The sequence below is a fragment of the Felis catus genome, chromosome B3 (genome assembly GCF_018350175.1).
Source record: "Felis catus isolate Fca126 chromosome B3, F.catus_Fca126_mat1.0, whole genome shotgun sequence".
Classification (NCBI taxonomy): Eukaryota; Metazoa; Chordata; class Mammalia; order Carnivora; family Felidae; genus Felis; species Felis catus.
Genome location: NC_058373.1, coordinates 64,868,036 through 64,886,563, shown reverse-complemented (window position 1 = coordinate 64,886,563; position 18,528 = coordinate 64,868,036). Strand labels below are relative to the sequence as shown.

The following is an 18,528-nucleotide window of genomic DNA, read 5'->3' as shown; positions in this document are numbered from 1 at the left end:
TATAGGTACTCTCCAGGCCCTCAAGAGGAGATAGGTATGCAAAAGGGTAAACAGTGTGGTGTAAGAAGGTTAGGATGAAGCAGATTATGAATGTTATCAACTCAGCACAATTTTATGTAGTGTTTGAAATTATAATTACAGAGAGCATATAGCAACCTGGGAAATGTTCATAAATATTATTAAGTGAAAAAGGAAAGTACCACAGTATATCTATTCTATGAAAACTATAAAAAAGGGTTTAACAGGCAAAAATAAATAGATTTAGTTTTAAAAGAAAATACATAACCTTTTGCCAATTTCAACTACCGCGGTTTACTGGATATTAAATAATGACAATATTAAGTACTGGTACACTCTCTTTCTCTCTTTTGCTTCACATTTCAGTTTAGTTCAAGTTTCTGCTTTTGAGAAAGCTATTCTGAGAAGGATTCTGAAAGGAAACTGAAAGAGATTTCATGAGCCTAAAGACTGTACAGAAATAGTCACTAAAAATAAGTAAGGACATAAGGAAAATAGTGTACTTGATTCTGTATTTGAAAACTGATCTAAAATGAGGTTCTAGAGCCTTGCCTGGCTATGAGCCTCAAAACCAGGCTCATTTATAAAAATATCCAAGAAGATTTTGCCAAAGTAAAGTGAGGACAAGTGAGATGAGCAAAAGAAATAGGTCTCTCTCCCCGGGAAGGGGCAGAAAGAACAAGGGCCCAGGTAGTTTCTCAGGCTTATGCACCTGACCAGACCCCTCAGAGTAGGAGGGTGAAGCCCCAGCAAAAAGAGCCCAAGTGCCCAGCCTGTCAAAAGAGGATGCTTTCACAACAGATTTCCACATAAACGCCACTGCATCCCTGGCAGCAATGCAGCAAAATCTGCGACTCTCTGGCGACTCTCTGGCAGCGACTCTGCGCAGGTCAGGGTGTGGCCTGGAAAAGTTAAGGCGGTGTTAACAGCTGCCCTAAAGCTGCATTGGGTGTTAATCAAAAGCCACCTCCCAAATAGCAGGAAGGCTTCCTCAAGGACCTTAACCTGCCCCCAAGGCCCTGTTTTTACCTTGATTTAGCAATTCTTACTAGTGGTTATCTGTTGTCTTCCTCCCACACAAGGCCCCAAGCTTGGGGTTCTGCTGCCCCTACGGGCTTGCCTTTGGTAGCCCCTCAAGGAGAAAAGCTCCCCAGGAAGGAGATAGAGCTTTATTTTTATCCTAGTTAAAGTCTCTATCCAATACATTAATCGCCAAGATAACCTTGGTCCAGGGCATTTCCTGAAGAAGCTATAACCAGCTGGGGTTAATGAACTCTCCCTACCATTAATTCCTCCGAGAGGCCATTGGCCTGAATTGTTACTTAATTACTCTTCTGTGTACAGCTTCATAAAGCAATGAAATGCCTTCTTTCAGGAAGAAGGGAGATGGTAATGGGGGTCATCAGAGGCCATTAATTTTACAAATAGTTTGTTAGAAACTACAGTATGTTAAGAAGTCACTCTGGCCCACAAATCAACTCAATGCAGTCCTTATTAAGTCAAGATCTGAAACTTCAGGTTTCCGTGACTTGCACACATAAAAAGTTACAAATTGTGCCTAATCTGGCCAAAATATACATACCAGATAAAATCAATTTACTCCTGTTTTCTGTTGATTGTGTTACCCCTTTCCACCCCCAACACACACCCTAGAGTGTAAACTCCATAAAGGCAAGTGCTTTGGGCTATTTCGTTCCCATTCTGTCTCCCTCGTACTTAGAACAGTGCCTGGCAAAAATAGGTGCTCCTTCCAAGTTTCAGTGTTTGTTGAATGAATGAGTAGTTAGTTGACTACATTATGGGATTAGTCTGCTGGTGTTAGGACCCAGAGTTCCCATATGAGTCAAGCTTGGGCAAGGAAAGTGCTCAATCTGCTAGAGAAATGAGACAGAAGCTATCCCTTCAATCTGCCTAGAAATCGGATCCATTGAAACTACTGCCACCAAAGGGAAGACTAGGCTCTGAACTTGGCACAAATGAGGAGAAACCATTGCCATCCATCCTATTATAACATACTGCCCCACCCATCCTATGTCAAGAGCAGAATTATGACCCTATAGAAGGTTCTGAGATTCTATTGGATGGTTCCAGTGGGGAAAGATTAGACTCTTCAGAAGCTAATAGACTAGAGCAGAATCCAGAAGACCATACATCAGAAGGGAGGTAGACTTTATTGGAGAAAAGGAGGAAACTAAGTAGCAGAACAAGCCAAATAATTTACTCCTGCTTGTTTTTTCTGAGTCCTATTTAATACTAAAGATCTTAATATCTGGAGATTCTTGCAGAAGCCAGGCTAGAAAGATTATTTTCCAGGGCAGTTATGCACATTTATCTATGCACATGGGGCTTAAGAGAAGCACCTGGGCATAGAGAAAAAAAGATATTAAGAACAACTGATAACATCTATTGATGCTTACTGCCACGTATACATTTCCAAAGGGTTTTGTGTTGGTGAACCATCTATCTTCTGCAAGATGTATATTGAATTTTCCAGCATTATCCCTCTATCCTCACTGTATCCTTACTGAGGCATAAGCATATTCATGGGCAGAAGAATCAGAAAGCTAAGTTTGGTTATGGCCAAATTATAGGAGTGGGAGGGAAAAAAAACCAGTTAACTTAATTTTGTTCCTGTCTTTTGGGACTCTCAGCTAGTTACTGTGTTTTATAAATGGACCCATTTCCCCAATTCATTACATACATCTCTGCTGGTATTTTAGGGAATCTACAATGGAAGAACACAAGGACAATCAGCTAGACTATGAGTAAGTAGTCCTGATTATGCAAAGTCACATCCAAGGACCAAGGTATGAAGCAGGTCTGCTACTGATTCCTCCTTTCATCTTCTAGTCTTGCTCTCTCCTTCAGCTCCTATCCATCTGTCCTCCACTTTACTCTGCCCCAAACACCCCTTGGCCTCCTGAAGTGACAGCCATTGCAAAGCCCCCATCCAAGCCAGCCCTTCAAGGTAGGAATTTCTTTTCCAAAACCGTCCCTTGTGCCTACTCAATACATATACCCCTCTACATCACTATCTTATTTCCAGTTAGTCATTTTAGAGACAAACCAATTAAGTCAATGAATTAATTCATTTTCAAGAAAACTAAAAGTTTATTGAGAGCTTCCCATGTGCCAGATACATTTCTAGACTACACTAGCATTAAGTTACCATTATTTCATTCAAATTTACTTCAAAAATGATACCTGCATTCTTGAAAGTGAAAACCTGGATTACTTCTGTGTGTGCTCAATGGAGTGACTCCCACAGGATATTCTCAAGCTTTATAGTAGGCAATAGCAGAGAAATTTTCAGTTGAGGGGAGGTAGGAAAAGACTGAAGCCCTAACTGCTGGTGGAAACTTCTTGTGGTTCTGCATAAACCTGTGTCCAATCATAAATTATGTACTAGCTTCCTGACTAAATGTACTTGATAAAAGTGTACTGCATGAGCAGCTTTTGTGAACAACTTGAAAATCATTCTCTCCAATGCAAAAGGCTATTTAAGGAAGCAAAACTTCTCCGGGAACCAGAGTGGAGGTGCACTATTATACTGAGCACTGTGGCCAAGAAAGACCTCCTTTGCTGAGTTAAGAATTATTGAAACAAATTGTACAGCATGATTAAGAAATGTAATTTCCTAAAAATGAAAAAGGAGAGGTGTGCTCCCAAAAACAGCCAGGCTAATGAGTTATATGTCTTCTAGATATCCTTTTTGGCCCAAAAAATTAGTGATCTTAAGATAATTGGCCCTTATTCATTTTGGGGGCTGAGCCTACAGGTCAGAGAAAGTGGAAATCTTAAGACTGGTCCAGTCAAAGAGGAACATTAACAGTTTGAACATGGACCTTGAAAGGGATATGCAGAGAATAGATGAAGCAAATCAGGAACTTCTTCTCAAAATCCAAGAGAAAGAAAATGAGATTCAGAGGTGAGTATTGGGGTTTCATGTGGGAAGTTCCTAATCCAAAGAACTGGGAGGAGAAGAAATAATTGAATTTTCCAGCTTGCTCTTGAGCCTTTATCTTTTTATAACAAAGAAGTTTCTTTTTCATTCTTCAGTATTTGTCTGTGGTTCAAACCCCTGAATAATACAGCAAGTTTCAAAGAGAATCCTAAGGACACCTGGGTGGCTCAGTCAATTAAGCATCCAACTATTGATTTCGGCTCAGGTCATGATCTCGTGGTCATGACCATGGGATCAAGCTCCTCATCAGGGTCTGTTCCGACAGCATGGAGTCTGCTTGGGATTCTCTCTCTCCCTCTGTCTCTGTCCCTCAACCCACTTAATTTCCTTCTCTCTCTCTCTCTCAAAATAAATAGACATTAAAACAACAACAACAAAGAAAATCCTAAAAGAATGAAAGATACTCACCTGAGCTGGAAGTACATTGGGGTGTTTGATGTGGTAATCGGGGGAATCTTACTTTTCTTGTCTTTAAAGAGATTCTGATCCTAAGGATCCAGGAAAGAAAGGGTTTCCAACTTTAGATTTATATTTATTGTCATCAAAGTACCCTTAAAACTGACATGTGTTTTATTATTTCTAAGGCTGTCAGTTCCTCATAGTGTGTGCTTGCATCGTCCAGGATGGAAGGTGAGATTGCTCACACCAGAGACTTGGCTGAAGATGAAGAATGGGAAAAGGAGAACCACACCATGATAGAGAGGGAAAAAGCCTTGCAGGAGCTGGAAGAAGAGACAGCCAGACTTGTAAGCAAGAATTAGGGAAGAGCTTGGTGTTCCTGGGTGGCTCATTTGGTTAACTGTCTGTCTGAATCTTGACTTCAGGTCACGATCTCGCAGTTCATGAGTTCAAGCCCTGAGTCAGGGTCTGCGCTGACAGTATGGAGCCTGCTTCGGAGTCTCAGTCTGTCTGTCTGTCTGTCTGTCTCTCTCTCTCTCTCTCGCCCCCCCCTCTGCCCCTCTCCTGCTGGCTCTCTCTCTCTCTCTCAAAATAAATCAATAAACTTTAAAAAAATGTTTAAAAAAGCAGGGAAAAGCCAATTGATAGGGTTGATTCCTCCTCACTGTCAGAAACAACAGTTTCCCCTTAATTTATATACAAAGTATAGTCAACTCAAAAGTCATAGCAGAGTATGTCCTTGCAAGGAAGGAGATGTGTGGAGGGTAGGGTGTCTCTGGTAATATTTAATATTTAGAAGCCAGAGATGTGGTCATCTCAATCCCTGGGAAGTTGGTGTGTACGTATGGAGATCAAACCACAGGTCCTTTACCTGACATTATGCAGGAAGGTACAGTTACTGTAGTAAAATATCACTGGGGTAAAATAAAGAACAGTCAACCAAATCAAGATGGTGGTACACAGATGCACATTTAAACTCTGCTTCGTCCTCTCAACAGGATAGGAAGAATGAGATTCTGGTCCACAGTATAGAAGAACTTCAAAGAAAGGTGACATGGGGCTTTTGTGTTCCCTGGTGTCCCCACAGCAGCACCACTCATCAAAGAGGCAAGGGAGGGCAAATAATCACAGAAGATCCCACATGTCAGAGAGGCCTGTGCTGGGTGTGGGCACTACTACTAATCCACTCTCCTGAGGCTGAGTCTCATGACCAAAGTGCCATGGATTATCCCTGCAAGTGTCAAATTGAAAGGAGTGGATAGGGCATCCCAGGTATTCAGTGATCCCATAGGTTCTTCATTCTATCACAAGGAAATTGCTTCCAAAGGGATTGACTGGGACCTCTGTGGTCCCTTCTTCTTTGTCCAGGTATTCCCTCTACTTCAACTGGTCAAAATACAGTGGATTTCTTTATGATTCCCCTACTTTCTGACCCATGCCCACAGGCCTGAATAATTTGGCATGAATTAGGGGTTCAGGGAAGTACTCCTGCTCTGAGCAGCTTTAGTGGCCAAAACTAGTGAGAATAAATGGAGGTAGATTAAAGATGTTCCCAAAGACACCAAGTATCCATCAAGGGACCATTTCCTGGCAGCTTTGATCTGGGCCAAGTTACTGTCTCCCACACATCAGAGAATGTCTTTGTCTGCTATATTTTTTTTATTTGATATATTTTTTATTTGAAATGTATTTTTTCTGTTTGAAACCACAGCTTACAAGGAAATCACATAAGGCAACCAAGTGTGAACAAGAAGATCTAAAAGGAACCCCAGAAGAGTCAAAGGTAAACAAAAAAGCAATCTCGAATGGGTTTGGTCTGCATGACCAGGAAAACAAGTCTTTAAGTGGAAACAATTGTCAAAGTTGGGATAAATTCTTTGTAGTTTCAGCCATGCCAGATTAAACCTGGGCTACTAAATGCTGAATTCTCCTCTGCCCTTAGTAAGGGCTTTCACTCTGAAGCCATGTATTTTGTTCTCTTTCCATCAAAAAGAGGGCACAAACGCACAAATATATACATAACATTGGAGGTAGTTGAAGTCCCTCATTTAAATCCCAGACCCAGAGGTACTTAGTGTGATATATGAAGTTGAGCAATTTAATCAGTTCCTCCCAGCCTCAGTTTGAAAACTGAATGAAATTGTGTATATAAAATATTCTTTTTTTGGAGTTCTAAAACATTAAAAAGTCACAATTTTAAGGTGATTATTTAAAAGTATGGCAGAAGCATATGCATGAATTCATATAGAGGCAGAGTTTGGACTTGTAAATCTACTGTGTGCTAGGTAATTTACAGACCCTGTCATTGACTCCAATCCAGCAAAGGATTCATTCAACTGGTCATTCAAGTATATAGTGACCTCTAACTGCTAAGTGCATCATACAGGGCTTACCATTTCCCTAATTGTGTTTCACAGTTAAGCACCTGAGCACAACCATAACCCATCTGATCAGAGATGCAAGATTTAGAGATCTTTTTCTTCAGAAGGCAGATTCAATTCTTATTGATAATTTCTGTAGGAATATGTCTTTGTCCTTGCCTTACCTAATTTTTCTTTGCTTCTTTTTATGATGTTTAAGTTTTTTTTTTTTCTATTTCTTTTTAGAAATCTCTGCACCCAGTGTGGGGCTCCAACTCATGACCCTGAGATCAAGAGCCACGTGCTCTTTTGACTGAACCACCCAGGCCCCATCTTGCTTTTTTTAATTGATACTTATTTTTATATATGTCATTTAAGAACAAGTAAATTAAAGAGCAGAAAAACACACTGTCCCTATCTTTCAATCTCTTTTGCTTCTTAAGCCCCACATTTAAGCCCATACTTAAGCCCATACTGTGTGTATGAAGACTGAAGATACAGACACATTTAAAATAGAAATCGGGGGGCGCCTGGGTGGCGCAGTCGGTTAAGCGTCCGACTTCAGCCAGGTCACGATCTCGCGGTCCGTGAGTTCGAGCCCCGCGTCAGGCTCTGGGCTGATGGCTCGGAGCCTGGAGCCTGTTTCCGATTCTGTGTCTCCCTCTCTCTCTGCCCCTCCCCCGTTCATGCTCTGTCTCTCTCTGTCCCAAAAATAAATAAAAAAACGTTGAAAAAAAAATTTTTTTAAAAATAAAATAGAAATCGAAAATGAAAGAATAGAGAATTACTGCTCTATGTTCTGGTGGCCAAATTAGCATTGATAGACATAAAAAAGAGGAAGTCAAAGCCTTCAAGTAAGTTGTTTGGGCATGCCTATCCAGGACACTTATCTGGAAAGAGAGAAATCAGGAGCCTGTGTGTACATGGGGAATAAACTTGAGCTAAGACTAGAAAGGAGCTTAAAGCTCCTTGATTATCCTAGCCATAAAACTGCAGAGATTAGAAGACTGATTTTCTTCCTTCTTCTGCCCAAAACAAGTTTTGCTAACAGCAAGTCTGCCCGAATCTAGCGGTAACACTTTAAGTCTGGTTATGCTGGCCACGTCAGGTGAGCTGATTGTGACAGACTCCAGACAGAGAGTTCCTGGCACAACAATGGCCATTATTTTCCTGGCAGCCATCAGCCCAGCCCTAAAGAGTATTATTAACGCTTTGAATCATTCCCTTTTGTCCACCTATTTTGAGGAATTCTCACGTTGTATCTCTAACTCTATGAATATACATGATCTCTTTTGCTTCTGTTCCTCTTGCATGCTGGTGATCAGTTGAGCAGTTTAATAGGACACCCGCCTCAACTCCTTGTGACTCAGGCCACTGTCTTTAAAATACAGCCCATAGCACCTTTGGCTGTCTGGCCCTAGATGTAATTGACTGGTGGGGAAAGGAACTGTTAGAAGAGTCCAAATGTGAAAAAAAAAAAAAAAATGGTAGCTCAATGAAAGTGGGAACAATAGAGCTGAAAAGGGAAGAGAGGAAAGCCTGCAGCATGTCCCCTCTGCCTACAGAATATACCCCAAATGCATCTTTTCCTCTCTACTACTATTACACCGCCCTTTTGCAAGCCACCATAACCCCTCACCTGGATGCTAAAGTAGCCTCCTAACTAGTTACTCCTCCTGCCTTTATACTTAGACCTAAACAGTCTACCTTCCACACACAGAAAAGATTATTCTTTACAAAGAAAGCAAGCCAGGAGCACTTGGGTAGCTCAGTCAGTTAAGCGTCCGACTTCAGCTCAGGTCATGATCTCAGTCATGAGTTTGGGCCCCACATTTGGCTCTGTGCTGACAGCTCGGAGACTAGAGCCTGCTTCGGGTTCTGTGTCTCCCTCTCTTTCTACCCCTTCCCCTGCTCTCTTTCACTCACTCTCGCGCGCTCGCTCGCTCTCTCTCAAAAATAAACAAACATTAAAAATTTTTTAAATAAATTTAAACAAGAAAGAAGACAAACCAGATTGTATCTTTACAACTTTAAGCTCTCACCTGGCTTCTCACTGCAATTAGAATAAAGAACCAAACTCTCCAGAAGCTATAAGGGCCTATTGTAATCTCTTACATGTCTACCTTTCCCCACCTCATTTCATTCTTCCCAATCGCCCCTAAGCTCCAGCCACGTAACATCTTCATACACACCAAATTAGTGCTACTTCACACTAGATTCAATTCAAGTGTCCTCTCATCTCAAGGTTGACTCCCCTCCATTAAAAAGACATCTAAAATTGGTCCTGAGGCACTTTAACCACCTGTGAGATAATGTTTGCAATCCCAATTCAGAATGGAATCCTGCTTTTACCTGGCTCAGTTACCAGTCTCTTTCCCTTTCTATAGGCTAAATTAAAACAGCTGGAAGCTTCCTGTGCAGACCAAGAGCAAAAGCTGACCAAGGTAAACGACAATAACTTCAATGTTCCTTCTCGCACTAAGGAAAACTTGATCTTTGGTCACAAGATTTGAAGGAATGTATTACATCATGTCAATACAGTCCCCCAGATTACCTTCTCTTTTCACATTTTTTACAGAATATTCTCCATAATCTATACCTTCTATGAATTAGTATCTATTTTTCTCCCAACTGTCCCCAAGTAATTTCCATCAGGACTGTAAAGTACAGCCTGTCATCCACAAAAAAAAAAAAAAAAAAAAAAAGGCATGGTTTCATACATACAGCAAATACATATTTAGAACAATTAGAAAAGCACATTTAAGTCCTGGGGCCTAAGAGGAAACAAGTATACTACTGTTCTTATAGCAACTTACTGAGTAAAATTTAAGACTGAATTTTAACTTCCCAGGTAATGGAAGACTATACATTTGTGGCACAGCTCTGTGAAGATCAGGCCCTCTGCATAAAGGTACAGTTTCTCTGTAAAGGGATAGTAATGCGTTTGTTAAGGTACAGGATGAAGTGAAACCAGGCTTTTCAAAGAACACTGCAACAATTTTAATGCTTCAAGGTGGCATTACAAAGGCCTTTAGGGAGGATGACACTCTACCACTAGAATCATTCTATTACTGCCCTCATCTCCAAAGCTCTGAACTCTTAAATTAATAATGAGCACTCTTCCTGTTTATAATCCCAATAACCACAGGGACCTGCCCAGTGGTGAAGTGCAGTAAGAGATCTGGAGTAGTAGGGGGCTGGTGGACTGGGAAAGGAGATAAAATGGCAGTGGGAATACCAAACATTTACATGACAATGCTGTAATACACGGTTATTAACAGCAAAAAGCACATAAGGCTTCTAGCAAGTAACTGTGGTTTCTTTTATTTCTCTTTGAAGAAGTACCAGGAAACTCTGAGGAAAATAGAAGAAGAACTAGAGACTCGGTTCCTTGAGAGAGAAGTGTGAGCTTTGGCAAACAAAGGAATATCCTGGTTTTAGTGGTAACCCCATCTCAGCCGGAGTCAGAGCAAACATTTCTCTGACCAATTCCTATTTGGAATTCAGTGAGCCCCAACACCACATAACTTTCCTCTCTGTTAGCGATCTTGTTGACCCCCGCTCAACCACATCTATTTAAAAATGCAGGTCCTTCTCCTATCTTTCTTAACAGACTGCAGAAACATACCTTCCTTCATAATTGTAATCACATTGTCAATTATTCAGGTTTATATTAGGGGCAAGAACATGTGCTTTAAAAACGGTCAGGTGCCCGGGTGGCTCAGTCTGTTGAGCATCTAACTTGGGCTCAGGTCATGATCTCTGGTCTGTGAGTTCAAGCCCTGCATGGTACTCTGTGTTGACAACTCAGAGCCTGGAGCCTGATTCTGATTCTGTGTCTCTCTCCCTGCCCCTCCCCCAGTTGTGCACTCGCTCGCTCTCTCTCTCAAAAATAAACATTAAAAATTTTTTTAATTAAATAAATAAAGTACAGTAAAAAAGAAGGGTTAGTGGTCTGGCACCCTGATAAAATGGGAATTCCTTAAATTTTATAATAAAGGTCTTAAAATTAATACCATCCTCACTTCCCCAAAATGTATGGAAATTCAACCATATGGGATAGGCATGAAACTAATCTCCAGACACAAACTAGGTCAATCATATTATGAAATGCACACTGTATACTATATTAAACTATGAACATTAAAATTAGAAATTAGAGTAAGAGAAAAGCCTCCCCCCCCCCGCAAAAAAAAAAAAATACTCCTTGAGTATGTCAAGAGTCTAAATAGTGAGAAACTAAAACCAAAAACCTCACTTCCACTCCCTGACCCTCTTTAAAATTTAAATCTTAATTCACGTAGGAAGTATTTCCATGTATTAAATATTTTGGAGTCTTGGGATTAAGAGAAAAAGACCTAGGCTTCATACAGCCTCTAAATAGGCTAGTCCACATTGTGGCCTGGGGGCCAGGGTACCAGGACTTAGAGGTCCTTACCCCTAATGGACACCTTCAAGTCTCCTGAGATCCTTTCTGAACATTAAGTATGGCTTCATTACTATGCCAAGATTTTAGAACAGGACTACCCAATGGAATTTTTTGTGCTATCTAGTATGTAGCCACTATGCACCTATTGAGTACTTGAAAGATGGCTGTTGTGACGGAGGAAGTGATTTTTTTTATTTTCATTAAATGTAAACAGCTACATGTAGCCTTGGCTACAATAGTGGACAGTATAGCTTTAGAATATAAAACTTTTTTAAATAACCATGATGTAATATGAACATTTAAATGTACTTTATTCAATTCCCACCTTGGTTCTTTCTCTCCTAGATCAAAAGTCTTGAGCATGAATTCTGCAAGAAAAAAGTGTAACAGCCAAAATAATAAGGTAACCATTTCAGTCCACTTTCAGCTTTTCTCAGGGTCATTACCTTCAAGGGAGTTTCCAAAACACTATAAGCCACCAGACACATACCAATCTTCTCATGTGCATTTTCCAAGAATAGTAGCACACATAATTCTAAAGCATTCCAACCCTAAACATACAAAGATGTTATGGGACAATGGTCTCTCTTCTCTCAGCGCCAAGCAAATGACTTGTTCTCAAAGAAACTAGCCTCAAACCTCACAGAGTTTAGAATGGAAGCAGGAAGAAATATTAACTGAAGGAACACTCTTGTGGAGAAGAGGCCAAGACAGGACACTCCTCCCATCTCCCATAATCACAATGGTCTTTCCTGGTGATCCCAACAGGATCCCAAATTTCTCACTACACAGAGAACCAGGGCATATATCAGAATTAGCCCATGAGTTAAAACATGAAAAGTCATTACTTCTTTATGTAACAGCTTCAGTGTCTGTTCATATTTAACATCATGATGTCATTAGCATATATGCAACGGTCTAAAGGACACAATTGGATTTAGAGCATCCTCTTGGCCTGCTTCGTGTCTTGTGGTGGCAAAAAGATAAACTTCCATTAGACTTTCATTTTGTAACTTATATTGGCTTTAGAGCCAAAATTGACATTCACCAGAAACTTTATCATTTAGATAGTCTTCATAATTTCAAAAAAAATAAGTATTTTATTCCTAAAAAGCAAATATCAACAATCATCTATTGTCGTTGGGGTCATAGAGATGTTTGAATATATATTAGACCATGTTCACAGTGACCATGGTTCCCATTATTCTGAACAAGTTATTTTGGCCCCAAGCTTGCATATTATACAACAACCAACAGCAAAAACAAAACTCCTGAAATTAAGTGGACTCCACCTCTCTAGAACCAAGCTTGGCACGCTCCCTGATATATCCCATCATCTATTCTCACTGACTAATCAAAGTATTCCTTCTCACCACCTATCAGAGAAAACATCTTCCTCAAGATTACCAGAGTCCCATGATGGTTCAATGACCTATGATGTCTGAACAACCTTTACAGACTGCCTGAGCAAATGACCAGCTGGCATGCTGCTTAATCTCACTCAAACTAGGGAACAAAATTCGTAACCCAGAAAGTTTTCTTTCTAATTCCAATTCTGTGAGCATCATTTTCACAATTTTAAAATGTGATTGTACTTCTTCATTTTTATCTCACAAGCAAGCTAAAAGGAAAATGAAATAGCTGAGAAAATATTTTGGAAGAGAGATGCCACAGAAATCCAGGAAATATCCTCATCTTTATATTTTTAGAACTCTTAAAACTTCTCTTAGAATACATTTGTGTGGTTTTCATAGCCTGTAAACTTCTTTAAGGGTTACTGGTTAAGCAGGAGGTAAGGGTGTAATGTGGATTCAAAGGACCCAGGTTCCAAGTCGGGCCCTGCCACTTATTAGCTGTATGACCTTACATACAAAAAAGGGCAACCTACCTTGCCTTTTCAGGCTTTCATTCATTTCTATCAATATATTAAAAAGTAATACAAAATTACACATACATACAAGCAAATATATACGCTTGTCTCTGAAAATTCCATCTGTTTATGCATATAAAAAATTGCAAGACATTATCTAAATATAACATTAACTAATGGCTCATTGAATGTTATTTGACAGGGAATGGTAGATTCCAGAAATTGCTTATTTATTAATATCTTTCCTTCTCCCAGGATGATTCTCTCCAAAACAAGGGAACTTGGTTCTGTAAAAGGTAAGGATACACTTTTGAGTAAACTTCCTGGAAAATGGGGAGTTCCACTTAGCCATCCTGGCAGACAACAAAGTCTAGACAAGGAAACCCTTGTAGACATACCCACACACATACCCCCAGAGTGAAGTCAACAAACTAGTGTCATCGATGACCAAGTTTCTCACTTCTAACGTATGACTTCCTCATCCCAAGGCAATCCCTAATCTCAATTTTCCAGTTTCAGAAGCTAATAGGCTAGTAGTAATCAGAAATAAGAACTTTATTACCTAAGATAGATGTGGGAAATCTCATGCTTATTCCTTTTTCCCTTTCATGATTTGAATTAGCTTGATGGATCTGGCTCCCCAATAACATCAAGATTGGAAATGGGGATCCTTTTTATGATTCATAAGATGATTGGATTTTCACACTATTGTGTGAGATGTGTCCCCCGTAAACTTAATACAATGTCAACATGTTACATTAGAAATACTAGAGAATTGTAAATCCATGTATACCCCTACTTAACAGCAAATGAGAGAAATGATTACGAAAGAGAGATCACACTCAACAGTACCCAGAACATAATTCCTCAAAAATACTTGTTAAACTGAGTAAGAGCTCAAGATTCAAACAACCGAGCGGATATTAGTCCTGAGGGAATCACTGTGATAGCAAAGTAAAATTGGCACTCATGAAGCCCCTGCATTTGTAAGAAAAGGTCAGATTATATTCAATATAATTTATTTAAGAAGGCAAAGAGAAACATATATTCAAAGTGGCATGAAATATGATTTAGACAGAGTTCCATCAAAATGGTTAACGTAAAACTATTGATGCTTAAAGGTCAGCTTCAATTGTCTGGAAAATTTGCTCAAGGGGGATACCCCTTCATTATTACATATTCAGATATCCCTAAATACAATACTCCCTGAAAGCTAGCAGAATTTCCCTAGAACTCCAAGGCTGCCTTCGCCTATAATTTGACACCAGTGTTTAGCATGAAATTACCCACATGGGCTCCCAGGGTAAGAAGTATCTGCTTGAAAAGAGGGTTGGTATCCTGAAGAGAATCTGACAATATCCTAAAAATCTAGCTCATCATATCAAACTAGAAGGGTCTTTCTCTTGCTCTGCTCCAATGTCCTATGGGGCACTGGTATATTGGGCACTGACTCAAGAGATAATAAAGGTAGATTATGCCTAGGATTTTCTCTGGGAATAACATCCCAGAACTTTCTTATGAATACTATATTCAGCTTCAAGGAGAATACTAGGAAGAGATTTGTAAATGTTTTCTGATTCTAATTCTGACCAAGATGTTATACTATAATGGATCCTAACTCCTATCACCAAGACCAATTATTGATGAGGAACGGGCTGTTTTTGACTGGTGGATGGAGGTAGGTAGTGAATTGGTGCTGCCTCAAGCAGCAACCTAGCACAACTGGGTAAGGGTTATACAGGAAAGGAAAAAGTAGAAATTTGCTTGTGCAAATCATAGTAAAACCACAAGGTCAAAATAATTCATCAGTTTAAGAAAAAATCAAGACCACTATAAGGGGAATTTACAGAAATTCATTAGGAAACATTAAAAGTAACATGAATGAAAGAAGAGAAATATAGTGAGATAATCATAAATACATCAATTCTCTTCAAATGTTAAGCTCATTTCAATTCCAACCAAACTGCCCAAAAGATTTTTCATTAAATTTAATAAAATTATTCTAAAAATACACTGGATATAGAAGAGTAAATAACTCAAAAATAACCTGGACAATTTTAAAGGAGAGCAAAGAGTGGGGAACGTGCCCTTCCAGTTATGAGGACTTACTTTGAAGCTACATTAATTACAATAGTGTAATATTGTCACAGGAATAAAATCAACCAATGAAATAGAAACAGGGCATATATGGAACTCTGATATGTGACAGTGATTGTATGTCACAGAGGAAAAGAAGAATTGTTCAATAAAGGTAGGGGAGGGGTGCCTGGGTGGCTCAGTCAGTTAAGCGTCTGACTCTTGATCTTGGCTCAGGTCATGATATGAGTTTGAGCCCCATAGCGGGTTCTGTGCTGAAAGCACGGAGCCTGCCTGGGATTCTCTCTCTTGTCTCTCTCTGCCCCTCCCCCACTCACGTTGTCTCTCTCTCTCTCTCTCTCTCTCCCCCTCCCTCTCAAACATAAATAAAATAAAATAAAATAAAATAAAATAAAATAAAATAAAATAAAATAAAATAAAATAAAATAAAGTAGGGTAAAAAATGATTATTCAGATGAGAAATAATGAGATTGGATCACATTTAAATACACACACACACACACACACACACACACACACACACACACTATATTTAAAAAGCAAGGCCAGATATGTTAAGGACTAAATGTCCAAAAAGAAAAAAAATCTTTAAAAATTGACATTAATTATCTACTGCCACATAACAAATCATCCCAAAACTTAGTGTCTTCAAACAACAAACATTTATCATCTCACAATGTTTGTGGATTAGGAATCTGTGAGCCACTTAGCTGGGTGGTTCTAGCTTACCATCTGTTATTAGGTTGCAGTTAAGATGTTGGCCAGGGGCACCTGGGTGGCTCAGTGGCTGAGCATCTGAATCAGAGCCTGGAGCCTGTTTCATATTCTTTGTCTCTGTCTCTCTCTCTCTGTCTCTCTCTCTCTGTCTCTCTCTCTCTCTCTCTCTCTCTCTCTCTCTGCCCCTCCCTAGCTTGTGCTCTCTTTCTCTGCAAAATAAACAAATATTTACCAAAAAAAACTTTTTTAAGATGTTGGCCAAGTTAGAGTCATTAGAAGGCTAGACTGGAGGATCTATTTTCAAGGTAGCTTACTCACACATTGGACAAATGTTGCTGCTTGTTGGCAGGAGGTTTCAGTTCCTCCTTACACAGACCTCTCCACAAGACTGCGTATGTATCCTTCCCAGCATGACAGCTGGCTTCCTCCTGAGAGGAAAGAGGAAGCTGCAATGGTTTTAGTGTGTAATCTAGGAAGTCACACACTGTCACCTCCATGATACTCTGTTCTTGAGAACCAAGTCATTAAGTCCAGCCCACAGTACAAGGGAGGAGAGTCTCTTAAAGGGCAGAATATCGAATAATGTGTGGACATATTTTAAACTAGAATACACTGCTAGTAGAAAATAGGAACATCTGTTAGGCCTGGATGTAGGGAATGGTTTTTTGAATAAGACACAAAAACATTGGTTCTAAATAAAGATTAATACACTAGACTTTATTAAAATTAATAACTTTTGGGGCGCCTGGGTGGCGCAGTCGGTTAAGCGTCCGACTTCAGCCAGGTCACGATCTCGTGGTCCGTGAGTTCGAGCCCCGCGTCAGGCTCTGGGCTGATGGCTCAGAGCCTGGAGCCTGTTTCCGATTCTGTGTCTCCCTCTCTTTCTGCCCCTCCCCCGTTCATGCTCTGTCTCTCTCTGTCCCAAAAATAAATAAAAACGTTAAAAAAAATTTAAAAATTAATAACTTTTGTTCTAACACCTTAGAGAAAATAAAAGTTATAAAGTAGAGGGAAGATATTCACAATACACACAATGGAAAAGGACTTATATCAAGATCATATAAAGAACTCCTACGAATCAATAAGACAAGCCCAAACAACCTACTAGATAAATGGGCAAGAGCAGACATGTAAGACCTATGAGCAGATGTTCAGCATCACTGTTCATCAGGGAAATGCAAATTAAGCCCATTACTTTACACACATTTGGCACAATTTTTTAAATCTGATGATATCAAGTGTTAGAGAAAAATATGGACCCACAGAAACACATACCCTGCTGATGGGTTACAAATTGGTGCAAAATACTTTGGAAAACAACTCTGCAAAACAAAAAAATAAAACAAAATATAAAACAAGATCATTTCAGCCAGTGATAAACACTAAAAGAAAATCAAACATGGTGATGAAAGAGAGAGTACCTGGCTTGCCAGAGTATGGGAAGGAGCTGCCTTTATAAGGGGTTGTTGGTAATGAAGACAACACTTAGTGGGAGACATCTGAAGAGCAAAAAGGAGCCAGACATGCATTTAGGCATCAGTTTGATTTTGTTCCTGTTTCCTAACCTCTGGTTAACAGTTTCTTGACTTTCTCTTTTCAGGTTGTTTCAATATGTCTTTTCCACCACCCTATTTTTCATCAGACTGCTGGGCTACTTGTTTTTCCACATATGTTTTATAAATCCAGATCTCCTTATCAACACACTGCCCAAGATATTGAGCAGGGGCATTCTGTGGAAGCTAAGATGCTTCCTCTTTCCATCTCTCACACTTGAGACAGAGGACATGTTACCCCACTGATACATAAGAAATAACCTTGAGCAAAAGAAGACAAGTGGTGTCTGAGTCTGTAGACTAAGAGACGGCGGAATTTGCGGAGGGAAGAGGTTTCCTTCAGCTTTTCCCTTCAGGTCTGTCTACTTGATTATCTTCCATCTCCAGTTGTCTTTCCAAGATTGATCTTGCCCAGTAGAAAGCTCTGTCAACAGATTTCTAGGACTACAGGATAAGCTAAATAGCACCAGACAGTAAACAAACTAGACTACTTGGGAAACAATGTCATAGATGCTCAGCAAAGTTAGAATTGATATATTCTTCTAGAAAATCTTTAAAATCTGAGAGACTGGATCCCTGCAATGCAGAAGATTGCTCACTACTTATATTAGAACTCTTTGGTTATAAGTGACCTTAACTTAAGCTAATTTGTAAATTCGCAGAAATAAAGGGGGGGGGGGGCAGGGGTATTGCCTCATGTAACTAAAAATCTGTGGTTTCTGGCATGGCTGGGTCCAGGAGTCCAAAGCAATGCCACTGGGATTTCCCCACTCTCTCTTTGCATTGGCATTCTCCTTTTAGTGGAAAGATAGTGCCAACAACCTAAGTCCCATAGTACAAGATTAGCAGCCTTGGTAGAATGAAACCTTCTTTTCCAATAGCTACAGCAGGCAATTTCAGAGAAACTGCCTTAGCTGGGGTCAAGGGCCTACCCCTGCCCCAAACTCAGTGTGGCCTAAGGAATGGGAGTGCTCTGATTGCTCAGATTCAAGCATGAATCTGTGAAATCACATTTCCAACCTCTTATAAGGGATAGAGGAGGTTAGGGGGGAAAGAGTTAAGGAAGTTAACTCCACCTAAACTCAATGAAATGTGTTTCTGTAAGAAAAAGGGCCTCGCTT

The 18,528-nt window shown here is 39.9% G+C and overlaps 1 protein-coding gene and 1 pseudogene across 8 annotated transcripts; both read left to right on the top strand.

Annotated features, from left to right (window-relative positions):
- The first annotated feature begins 2,090 nt into the window (after positions 1-2,090).
- Positions 2,091-17,682, top strand: TMCO5A (transmembrane and coiled-coil domains 5A). 8 transcript variants are annotated; one of them, XM_019832697.3, is made up of 13 exons: positions 2,091-2,181; positions 2,739-2,783; positions 2,869-2,986; positions 3,797-3,946; positions 4,605-4,728; positions 5,380-5,430; positions 6,093-6,164; positions 9,129-9,185; positions 9,593-9,652; positions 10,081-10,145; positions 11,516-11,573; positions 13,296-13,336; positions 17,455-17,682. In XM_019832697.3, the coding sequence occupies exons 4-13, from the start codon at positions 3,858-3,860 to the stop codon at positions 17,651-17,653; spliced, it is 816 nt and encodes a 271-aa protein (XP_019688256.2). In that variant the 5' UTR covers positions 2,091-2,181; positions 2,739-2,783; positions 2,869-2,986; positions 3,797-3,857; the 3' UTR covers positions 17,654-17,682. The 8 variants fall into 8 exon arrangements, with proteins under 8 accessions (XP_019688256.2, XP_006932714.2, XP_019688255.2 ...); XM_019832698.3 differs by having other exon boundaries at positions 2,139-2,181; positions 2,887-2,986; XM_006932652.4 differs by lacking the exon at positions 2,869-2,986.
- On the top strand, positions 13,708-13,805 carry LOC111561243 (annotated as a pseudogene).
- Positions 17,683-18,528: the final 846 nt, after the last annotated feature.

Coding starts and splice junctions, on each gene's coding strand:
- TMCO5A (XM_019832695.3), top strand. Junction 3,947..4,604: donor AAAGAAAATGAGATTCAGAG/GTGAGTATTGGG, acceptor TGCATCGTCCAG/GATGGAAGGTGAGATTGCTC. Junction 5,431..6,092: donor TAGAAGAACTTCAAAGAAAG/GTGACATGGGGC, acceptor TTGAAACCACAG/CTTACAAGGAAATCACATAA.